This window comes from Rana temporaria, chromosome 1 (genome assembly GCF_905171775.1).
Source record: "Rana temporaria chromosome 1, aRanTem1.1, whole genome shotgun sequence".
In the NCBI taxonomy this organism is placed as follows: domain Eukaryota; kingdom Metazoa; phylum Chordata; class Amphibia; order Anura; family Ranidae; genus Rana; species Rana temporaria.
The window spans coordinates 666,987,781-666,999,787 of NC_053489.1; the positions used below are offsets into that span (position 1 = coordinate 666,987,781).

General features: G+C 45.9%; 1 protein-coding gene across 1 annotated transcript in view; it reads left to right on the plus strand.

The window, feature by feature from the left end:
* LOC120924586 overlaps positions 1 to 2,509 on the plus strand; it is a 45,788-nt gene extending 43,279 nt beyond the window's left edge. Inside the window, exon 9 of the mRNA XM_040335572.1 lies at positions 2,244 to 2,509. Within this exon, the coding sequence (XP_040191506.1) occupies positions 2,244 to 2,308 (65 nt within the window). The 3' untranslated portion in view covers positions 2,309 to 2,509. The remainder of the gene's footprint in view (positions 1 to 2,243) is intronic.
* The last annotated feature ends 9,498 nt before the right edge of the window (positions 2,510 to 12,007 follow it).

A 12,007-nucleotide genomic window follows, 5' to 3' on the forward strand; every position in this document is an offset into this window, starting at 1 on the left:
TAAATACTCAAAGCATATACAAAGACCCTAAAATAATGGCCCAGATTCAAGAAGCACTTGCGCCCGCGCAACCATAGGTTACGCAGCGCAAGTGCTTACTTGCTCCGGTGTAACGAGTGCTCCTGATTCAGGAACCTCGTTACACCGACTGCAGGCTAAAATCTACGCGGCATAAGGCTCTTATGCCTCGCAGATTTTAGGCTGCATTCTTGCGGGGGCCGCTAGGGGGCGTTCACGTTGTGTATCAAATTGCATACTACCACTGATTCACAAGCTTGCCCCGCGCAAGCCAGGTACGGAGTTTCCGTACGGCTACTTTTAGCGCAAGGCTGCCCCTTCTAATAGTAGGGGCAGCCAATGCTAAAGTATAGCCGGCCTTCCCGCGCCGTGAAATTTGAATTTCACGTCGTTTGCGTAAGTGAAACGTGAATGGCGCTGGACGCCATTCACGTTCACTTAGAAGCAAATGACGTCCTTGCGACGTCATTTGCCGCAATGCACGTCGGGAAAGTTTCCCGACGGAGCATGCGCTGTACGCTCGGCGCGGGAGCGCGCCTAATTTAAATGAATCCCGCCCCCGGCGGGATCATTTAACTTGCGCGCGCTTACGCCGGGCAAATTTGCCGGCGCGCCCTCGCAATTCACGTAGCTACTGCTCCGTTAAAGGGGGCAGCGCAAAATATTTGCGGGGGCGCAAGGCAAAATCGTTGCCCTGCTCCCCCGCAAATATTGCGCAATTCTACTTGAATCTGGGCCACTGAGTGTAATGCATTTCATACATATAACCATAATGTAAAACATGATTGCCATAATAGGGAAGCAAGTATACATAGTACATGAGTGTGATGGAATAAACCTTGTGATGGACAAATAATTGACCATAAAAGCAATGAAGGAAATGGGGACTGTATCTTCAAAACTCGACGCGTTTCGTCAGAAATCCAACCCATTAGGAGCGCATGCTGGAATATCTGTGAACAATAAAAGATGGTCTAAATAAAAAACCCATGTTATGGGAAAGTTTATATGTAAAAAAAAAAAGCTTTTATAAAATAGATGGTCTAATCCAGGGGGTCTCCAAACTTTCGAAAAAAAAAGGGCCAATTTATGGCTCCTTCAGACATAAGGTGGGCCGGACTTTGGTCATTGGGTGTAGAAAAGGTCTTGATGTCAGTGGAAAAAAAGAACAGCCCATCTTTGGTGTAAGTGGAAAGAATTGTGCCCCATCGTTGGTGTTGTTGTGCCCCATTGTTGGTGTGTTGGAAAAAATTGTGTTTTTGGGAAGAATTGTGCCCCATCGTTGGCATCATAGGGAGAGTTTTTTTACGAAAAATAGGTAGAAGAATACGTATCGGCCTAAACTGAGGAACAACATTTTTTTTATATATTTTTGGGGACATTTATTATAGCAAAAAGTAAAAAATATAATTTTTTTTCCAAAATTGTCGTTCTATTTTTGTTTTTAGCGCAAAAAATAAAAGCCGCAGAGGTGATCAAATACCACCAAAAGAAAGCTCTATTTGTGGGAAAAAAAGGACGTCAATTTTGTTTGGGAGCCACGACCGCGCAATTGTCAGTTAAAGCGACGCAGTGCCGAATCGCAAAAAGTGGCCCGGTCATTGACCAGCAATATGGTCCAGGGGCTGAAGTGGCTAGGGAGTGATTCTAACTGTAGGGGGAGGGGACTCACAAGGGGAGGAGACCGATGTGTGTTCCTCTGTACTGGGAACACACATCGGTCTCCTCACCTCTGACAGGACATGGATCTGTGTGTTTACACACGCAGATCCATGGTCCTGCCGTGATTACGGGCAATCGTGGGTGCCCGGCGGACATCGCGTCCGCCGGGCACGCGCACCGTGTCCCGAGCAATGCGGCAGGTGCGCACCCCCTAGACGGCCGGGAATGCCCGGACGTCATATAACGTCCGCCCCGGAGGGACAAGAGGTTCCTGCGGACGTCATATTAGTATACGCTGGGCAGGAAGGGTTAGTAGACAAGGAAAGATCCTGCCATTTACCCTCCCTTCCCTCTTCCCTTGTCCATTCATAGAAAGCTTTGTAATTTGTGAATGGATACAGGGAAAGGAAGGGTAAACAATAGTCTCTCTTCAATGTATGAGACCTGCAATGCCAGAATATCAGGGCTGACGGTAATATCCAGTATGAATGATAACCATCGTTATAGAAAACTCCTGGAGTTCCACTTTAACATTTTATTTATTTATGTATTTTGTTGCTTAGGCTGGAAGAAAAGGAAAAGTAACACGAATGAAGAGTCCAAGTTGGATGCTGGAGGTCCGTTATGAAATTTAATTTTGTCTTCTGCCACCGCTCGGTCCCATACCTTCGTGTTCTTTGTGACGTCATCGGGGGCTGAGCCTGGAAGAAGCAGCGGGCCTCCCGATGACGTGGCGCATGCCTTGGCCTTTATTCCCAGGACACAGCCAGAGAAACAAATGTCCCCATGCCTGGGCCTTTATTCCCAGGACACAGCCAAGGACACAGATGTCCCCATGCCTGGGCCTTTAATCCCAGGACACAATGTCCCCATGCCTTGGCCTTTATTCCCAGGACACAGCCAGAGAAACAAATGTCCCCATGCCTGGGCCTTTAATCCCAGGACACAGCCAAAGACACAGATGTCCCCATGCCTTGGCCTTTATTCCCAGGACACAGCCAGAGAAACAAATGTCCCCATGCCTGGGCCTTTAATCCCAGGACACAGCCAAGGACACAGATGTCCCCATGCCTTGGCCTTTATTTCCAGGACACAGCCAGAGAAACAAATGTCCCCATGCCTGGGCCTTTAATCCCAGGACACAGCCAAGGACACAGATGTCCCCATGCCTTGGCCTTTATTCCCAGGACACAGCCAGAGAAACAAATGTCCCCATGCCTGGGCCTTTATTCCCAGGACACAGCCAAGGACACAGATGTCCCCATGCCTTGGCCTTTATTCCCAGGACACAGCCAGAGAAACAAATGTCCCCATGCCTGGGCCTTTAATCCCAGGACACAGCCAAGGACACAGATGTCCCCATGCCTTGGCCTTTATTCCCAGGACACAGCCAGAGAAACAAATGTCCCCATGCCTGGGCCTTTAATCCCAGGACACAGCCAAAGACACAGATGTCCCCATGCCTTGGCCTTTATTCCCAGGACACAGCCAGAGAAACAAATGTCCCCATGCCTGGGCCTTTAATCCCAGGACACAGCCAAGGACACAGATGTCCCCATGCCTTGGCCTTTATTTCCAGGACACAGCCAGAGAAACAAATGTCCCCATGCCTGGGCCTTTAATCCCAGGACACAGCCAAGGACACAGATGTCCCCATGCCTTGGCCTTTATTCCCAGGACACAGCCAGAGAAACAAATGTCCCCATGCCTGGGCCTTTATTCCCAGGACACAGCCAAGGACACAGATGTCCCCATGCCTTGGCCTTTATTCCCAGGACACAGCCAGAGAAACAAATGTCCCCATGCCTGGGCCTTTAATCCCAGGACACAGCCAAAGACACAGATGTCCCCATGCCTTGGCCTTTATTCCCAGGACACAGCCAGAGAAACAAATGTCCCCATGCCTGGGCCTTTAATCCCAGGACACAGCCAAGGACACAGATGTCCCCATGCCTTGGCCTTTATTTCCAGGACACAGCCAGAGAAACAAATGTCCCCATGCCTGGGCCTTTAATCCCAGGACACAGCCAAGGACACAGATGTCCCCATGCCTTGGCCTTTATTCCCAGGACACAGCCAGAGAAACAAATGTCCCCATGCCTGGGCCTTTAATCCCAGGACACAGCCAAGGACACAGATGTCCCCATGCCTTGGCCTTTATTCCCAGGACACAGCCAGAGAAACAAATGTCCCCATGCCTGGGCCTTTAATCCCAGGACACAGCCAAGGACACAGATGTCCCCATGCCTTGGCCTTTATTCCCAGGACACAGCCAGAGAAACAAATGTCCCCATGCCTGGGCCTTTAATCCCAGGACACAGCCAAGGACACAGATGTCCCCATGCCTTGGCCTTTATTCCCAGGACACAGCCAGAGAAACAAATGTCCCCATGCCTGGGCCTTTAATCCCAGGACACAGCCAGAGAAACAAATGTCCCCATGCCTGGGCCTTTATTCCCAGGACACAGCCAAGGACACAGATGTCCCCATGCCTTGGCCTTTATTCCCAGGACACAGCCAGAGAAACAAATGTCCCCATGCCTGGGCCTTTAATCCCAGGACACAGCCAAGGACACAGATGTCCCCATGCCTTGGCCTTTATTCCCAGGACACAGCCAGAGAAACAAATGTCCCCATGCCTGGGCCTTTAATCCCAGGACACAGCCAGAGAAACAAATGTCCCCATGCCTTGGCCTTTATTCCCAGGACACAGCCAGAGAAACAAATGTCCCCATGCCTGGGCCTTTAATCCCAGGACACAGCCAGAGAAACAGATGTCCCCATGCCTTGGCCTTTATTCCCAGCACACAGCCAATAACACAGATGTCCCCATGCCTTGGCCTTTAATCCCATGACACAGCCAGAGAAACAAATGTCCCCATGCCTGGGCCTTCAATCCCAGGACACAGCCAATAACACAGATGTCCCCATGCCTTGGCCTTTAATCCCAGGACACAGCCAAGGACACAGATGTCACAAAACACCAAAAAAAGCAAGACTGTCCCGGCAAACCCAGATCAAGTATGAAGATATTTTTTTTTTTACGTATTTAACTTTAAATTATTATTTTAACTTAATTTATGTTTATTTACATCTCTTGAGTGGAACCAGTAAAGTCCATACTGTCAACCCATGCTGGATGGCTTTATAGGAGATTGCTCTCCTTTTTGCTGCGGTTGTCTACCATCCAGCTTTATACATATATGTTTTGTGGCCTCTTACTCTTCCATTAGTGAATGCCAGCAAGCCGCCTCTGTTGCCTTCTCCTTGATATTTATTGATCTTCTGTGGGGCTTGAGGTCCGGGTTGGGCTGAGACACGTGTGGTCTGCACCACTGAGCCATTACCTGTCGGTCTGGACATCCAGTCACGTTTATATCTTTGATTGCTTCCACTTCCTTTATTCTCTGATGAAGACGTTAAATAAGTTGAAACGCGTAGAGTTGACTTGGTGGAAATGCAATATATTTTTAATAATTTCACATATCACTGCAGTATATGTACATTGTAGGTCAGGAAGTGACGTGTCTAGTCCAGCCAATTTTTTTTAAACCTGTTGTCCAATAAAAGTTTTTCTACTTTTTATATACCAACTTGTAATTGTGTGATTTCTATTGCTGCAACAAAGTCCCATGGGAGATATCTTTTGTCTACTGTGCAGATCATTCATCTAGGAGAGCAGGGGTGGACTGACAACTCATGTGGCCCCTGGGCAATAGAAGATTATGGGGCCCCCGGGCTTACAGATGGCCACCACGCCAGGAGGCATTGCATAGGCAGGGCAGATAAAATCTCAGGATTTTCACATTAAAAGCACGTCGGTTTTGGACATATCAGGGACAGATGTAAAAAAAAACACAGATGTTTACATACTGTCCCTGGTTTTATTGAGCCTGGCAACCCTGATGGGGCCCCCTAGTGGCATAGGGCCCCCGGGCAGTGCCCGAGAGTCCCAATGGTCAGTCCGCCCCTGTAGGAGAGTGACTTGCTTGGGGGGGGGGGGGGGGGCAGGCCGGAGACTTTACATGAAAAAGGTTAAATAGGCAGAAAAGGGGCCTATTTGTGTAGAGGAGGGGCGGAGAAGGGGGGAAGTTTATTTAATATCCATTATTTAATGCTTTTCCTGCCCCCCTCCCCATGCCCTGGCCTTTAATCCCAGGACACAGATGTCACGAAACTGTCCTGAAAAAGCAAGACTGTCTTGGAAAAACCCAGGTCAAGTGTAAAGATATTTTGTTTTACCTATTTAACTTGAATTTATTATTCTAACTTAGTTTATGTTTATTTACATCTGTCATTTGTTTTATTTTATATTTTGTTACCACATAGCCCTTGACCTGGTAGAAACTTGATGTAAACCTCACATTCTTACTGCATTTTTTAGCTTTAGGAAAGGGTTTATGAGCTCAATGGGCCAGATTCACGTAGAATCGCGGCGGCGTAACTTATCCTAGATACGTTACACCGCCGCAATTTTTCATCGCAAGTGCCTGATTCACCAAGCACTTGCGATGAAAACTACGCCGGCGGCCTCCGACGCAAGGCGGGCAAATTTAAATGGGCGTGTGCCATTTAAATTAGGCACGCTCCCGCGCCGGACCTACTGCGCATGCTCCATTTCTTAACTCCCGCCGTGCTTTGCGTGCCGTGACGTCATTTTTTTGAACGGCGACGCGCGTAGTGTACTTCCGTATTCCCGGACGGCTTACGCAAACGACGTTAAATTTTAAATTTCGACACGGGAACGACGGCCATACTTTAGACAGCAATACGTTTGCTGACTAAAGTTAGGGCACCAAAAAACGACGACTAACTTTGCGACGGGAAACTAGACTAGCGGCGACGTAGCGAACGCGAAAAACCGCTGTGGATCGCGGTAACTCCTAATTTGCATACCCGACGCTGGTTTACAACGCGAACTCCCCCCAGCGGCGGCCGCGGTATTGCATCCTAAGATCTGACAGTGTAAAACAATTACACCTGTCGGATCTTAGGGATATCTATGCGTAACTGATTCTATGAATCAGTCACATAGATAGAAACAGAGATACAACGGCGTATCAGGAGAAACGCCGTCGTATCTCATTTGTGAATCTGGCCCAATGACTGTTGCTTTTTTAGTTACTGTATTTCTTACAATGTACTGTTCTAGGGACCCATGCTTTTTTTGCAAGGTGCAAAACACGGCTGTGAATTTTTCATTTGTTAAATAAATGCGCTTTTAAAGGATTAACATTTTTGTGTTTTTTTTCTTTTGTGTGGTTATTTTTAAATGTTAACCCTCCTTTTTCCAGCCAACCACTCTGTCCTCTGTAGCCGTCACAGCAAGTACTAAAAGAGGTGGTGTAATAGTCAGTAAAAATAAAAAAATAAAAATATTTTATATATTTAACCACTTGACTTTTGGAAGGCTTTAGCCCCTTCATAATCAGGATATATTTTTGCTATTCAGAACTGTGCTACTTTAACTGGCAATTGCATTGTCATGCAACATTGTACCCAAATAACATTTACCATATATGCTCGAGTATAAACCAAGTTTTTCGGGAATTTTTTTTGAAAAATGCCCCCCTCGGCTTATACTCGAGTCACCTTTTTGCGCCTGATCTCCCGGACTTTGGGGACCCGGTACTGGCCCCTGGACCCCAAGCTTGGCACACATGTAGCCACCCTCTACCTCTACAAGTGCGCAAAGTTTGTTGTCTGGGGGACCTACGGCCAGGGAGCACCGATTTTTCAAAGCCGGGCACTCCTTCCATAGACTCCCATGTTAAACAGTCATTTCTTTGGAGATTTTGGGGACCGGCCGGTCGTAGGCCCCCCTGGACCCGGATCTTGCCACACATATAGTCCCATTTCTCCTCTACAAGTGTGTAAAGTTTGTTGTCTGGGGGACCTACGGCTGGGTAGCACAAATTTTTCAAAGCCGGGCACCCCTTCTATAGACTCCCATGTTAAACGGTCATTTCTCCAGTTACTTTGGGGACCCGGTACCGGCCGGTCGTAGGTCCCCAGGACCCGGATCTTGTCGCACATATAGTCCCATTTCTCCTCTACAAGTGTACAAAGTTTGTTGTCTGGGAGAACTACGGCTGGGCAGCACCGATTTTTCAAACCGGGTACCCCTTTCATAGACTCCCATGTTAAACGTCAGTCTAGTCATGGGCACAGTGAGGCATGGGCACAGTGAGGCATGGACATGGGCACAGTGGGGCATGCAGATGGACACCCTAGGCTTATACTCGAGTCAATAAGTTTCCCCATTTTTTTGTGGTAAAATCAAGTGCCTCAGCTTATATTCAGGTCGGCTTATACTCGAGTATATACGGGTATATAACTTTTTCACACAAATAGAGCTTTCTTTTGGTGCTATTTGATCACCACATTTTTTTTTTTTGGAGCTCACGTCCTACGTGTTGCGTCACAGTCACGTGACTTCTTCAGGGCCCCCTGAAGAAGTCACGTGCCCGTGGCATAACGCGTAGGTTGTGAGCGGAAGCATACCGGAAGTGACGTCAACAGACGTACAAGTTTGCTACTCGTGGATACTACACACTGTACATTGTTTTAAATGTAACACTGCTTTTAGTTTGTAATAATTATTTTATCAAGTGTTACCACACTATGGGAAGTCTCTTTTTCATACCTATACAACCTGGGATGCACCTGTAAATGCAGACCAAGATTTACCATAGAGGATGCTCCATACACCATAGAGTCCCAATAGGAAGGGAGGATCATACGAGGACCCCTAGAGTTAGACGCGTATGGAGAGACCACCAATGGAGAGGATGTCTACAGTATATGCTTTAATCCAGGGATCCTCAAACTACGGCCCTCCACAGCCCATGAGGCATTGTAACTCACTGACATTCACAAACATGACTAGGCATGATGGGAATTGTAGTTCCTGAACAACTGGAGGGCGGTAGTTTGAAGACCCATGCTTTAATCAAAGCATCTCTAAGGTGAGAGGCTACAGAACATAGAGGGGTCACAGTGGAGAAAGAAGAAGACACACATCTTTGACCATGGTGAAGGGATACACCTACCCACGAGACTTCCGTAATCGACTGTTACATCTTATTACAATATATTGGACTGCTTAGAACTTTAATTATTTCACTTTGCACTTTATTCATGTATTAATTGGATGCCACTTATATATATTTGATCACCAATTGATAGAAATGTTGATAGACATGTTTGCATGGTATTGATTCACTTGCATTGGCTGCACTTTACAATCCTTTTTTATATATATTCAGTGATGTGATACATATCGTTTGCATGATTTTGTTTTGCAGACTATTAGGTGGATTCATAGAGAGTTAGGCCGGCGTATCAGTAGATACGCCGACCTAACTCGGAACCTGCGCCGTCCTAAGTTTAAGTGTATTCTCAAACTGAGATACACTTAAACCTAGCTAAGATACGACAGCCTGCGCCGTCCTATCTTAGGGTGCAATATTTAGGCTGGCGCTTCCATTGCGTTCGGCATAGAATATGTAAATGACTAGATACGCCTGTTCACGAACGTACGTGCGCCCGTCGCAGTAAAGATACGCTGTTTACGTAAGCCATTTTCAGGCGTAAAGTTATTCCATCAAATAGCTGGACTAGTAATGTTAAGTATGGCCGTCGTTCCCGCGTCGAAATTTGAAAATGTTACGTTGTTTGCGTAAGTCGTCCGTGAATAGGGCTGGACGTAATTTACGTCCACGTCGAAACCAATACGTCCTTACGGCGTACTGTGCCGCAATGCACGCTGGGATATGTACACGGACGGCGCATGCGCCATTCGTAAAAAACGTCAATCACGTCAGGCAACCCACTATTAACATAAAACACGCCCCCCCAGCCTAATTTGAATTAGGCGCGCTTACGCCGGCCCCATTTACGCTACGCCGCCGTAACTTAGCAGGCAAGTACTTTGTGAATACAGTACTTGCCTAGCTAACTTACGGCGGCGTAGTGTAAATACGATACGCTACGCCGCCGCAAAGATGCGGCAATGTACCTGAATCCAGCTATATATTTTGCACTGTATTATTTTTATGTGCTTATATTTTATATTGTACCTGGATTGATATAATTCATAGTAATCTTGTATATATTTTTGGCAGCGCAGCACCACTCGCCATTTTCACTATACTATTGGGGACACTAGTATAGTTCTGACCGTGACCACAATACTGATCCGAATAGACACTATACTAGCAATGGTGGTGATCAGCGACTTATAGAGGGACTGTGATAGTGTGGCGGGCAATCAGGGACTGGTGCTAACTGACTCTAACTGATGAACATTGGAGAAGGGAGAGCAGTCCCCAACTCCTCTATTAGGGTATGCTATATGGAAACAATGGGAGGTACCATCATCCAAAAAGTGTTAAAGAACATTGGAGAATGGAGACCAGTCCCCAAATGGTCACCCATAATTAGAAAAACATTGACTATCTCTGTACCAACTTGGACAAAATACACAAAATAATTATAAAAAATTTGAATTTTATTTATACAAAAAATAATAAAATAGGGGTATCCCACGTCTATCCTATTTTATTCCATACTGGGATACCCCTATTTATTTTTTTTGTATAAATAAAAATCTACATTTTTATAATTCTTCAGTGTATTTTGGTACCGAGATAGTCCATTTTTTCTAATCGTGGGTGACCAGTTGGGGGCTGGTCTCCATTCTCCAATGTTCTTCAACGCCTGTATAACCATGCTCCATTGGCACTGGAGATCTAGGGCAGTGATGGTGAACCTTGGCACCCCAGATGTTTTGGAACTACATTTCCCATGATGCTCATGCTCTGCAGTGTAGTGGAGCATCATGGGAAATGTAGTTCCAAAACATCTGGGGTGCCAAGGTTTGCCATCACTGGTCTAGGGTGATGCTCTAGTGCAGGGGTCTCCAAAGTTTCGAAACAAACGGCCAGTTTACTGTCCTTCAGGCAGGGCCGGCCCTATGATGGAACCGGGTGGCACCATGGGTACCAGGCAGCACTTTTAGGGGGGGCAGCATATTGATGCCCGCCAGCCCGTTCCACCACCCAAATAAAATCAATGTCCTTTTTTCCGAACAAATAGAGCTTTCTTTTGGTGATATTTGATCACCTCTGCGGTTTTTATTTTTTGTGCTATAAATATATATATATATTTTAACTTTTTGCTATAATAAATATCCCCAAAATTTAGAAAAATAAACTATTTTCTTCAGTTTAGGCCAATATGTATTCTTCTACATATTTTTGGTACCAAAAAAAAAAAAACACAATTAGCGTACATTGATTAGTTTGCGCAAAAGACATTGTGGCCACCGGCAATTCACAGGTCCCATTATACTCCTGGATACATGTATAGAGCCATGGCAGGTCCTTTTATACGCCTATATGCATGTATAGAGCCATGACAGGTCCTCTTTATACATCTATAGAGCCATGACAGGCCCTCGTTATACATCTATAGAGCCATGACAGGCCCTCGTTATACATCTATAGAGCCATGACAGGCCCTCGTTATACATCTATAGAGCCATGACAGGCCCTCTTTATACATCTATAGAGCCATGACAGGCCCTCTTTATACATATATAGAGCCATGACAGGCCCTCTTTATACATCTATAGAGCCATGACAGGCCCTCTTTATACATCTATAGAGCCATGACAGGCCCTCTTTATACATCTATAGAGCCATGACAGGCCCTCTTTATACATCTATAGAGCCATGACAGGTCCTCTTTATACATCTATAGAGCCATGACAGGCCCTCTTTATACATCTATAGAGCCATGACAGGCCCTCTTTATACATCTATAGAGCCATGACAGGCCCTCTTTATACATCTATAGAGCCATGACAGGCCCTCTTTATACATCTATAGAGCCATGACAGGCCCTCTTTATACATCTATAGAGCCATGACAGGCCTTCGTTATACTCCTGTATACATGTATAGAGCCATGACAGGTCCTCTTTATATTCCTTTACATGTAAAGAGTAATGACAGGTCCTCTATATACATGTATAGAGCCATGAAAGGTTCTCTTTATACTTCTTTATACCTCTATAGAGCCATGACAGGCCCTCGTTATACTCAATTAATACATGTATAGAGCCATGTCAAGTACTCTTTATAGTCCTATATACATTTATAGAGCCATGACAGGTCCTTTACATGTAAAGAGTAATGACAGGTCCTCTATATACATGTATAGAGCCATGACAGGTCCTCTTTATACTCCTTTATACATGTATAGAGCCATGACAGGTCCTCTTTATACTCCTTTACATGTATAGAGCCAGGCACAGGTCCTCT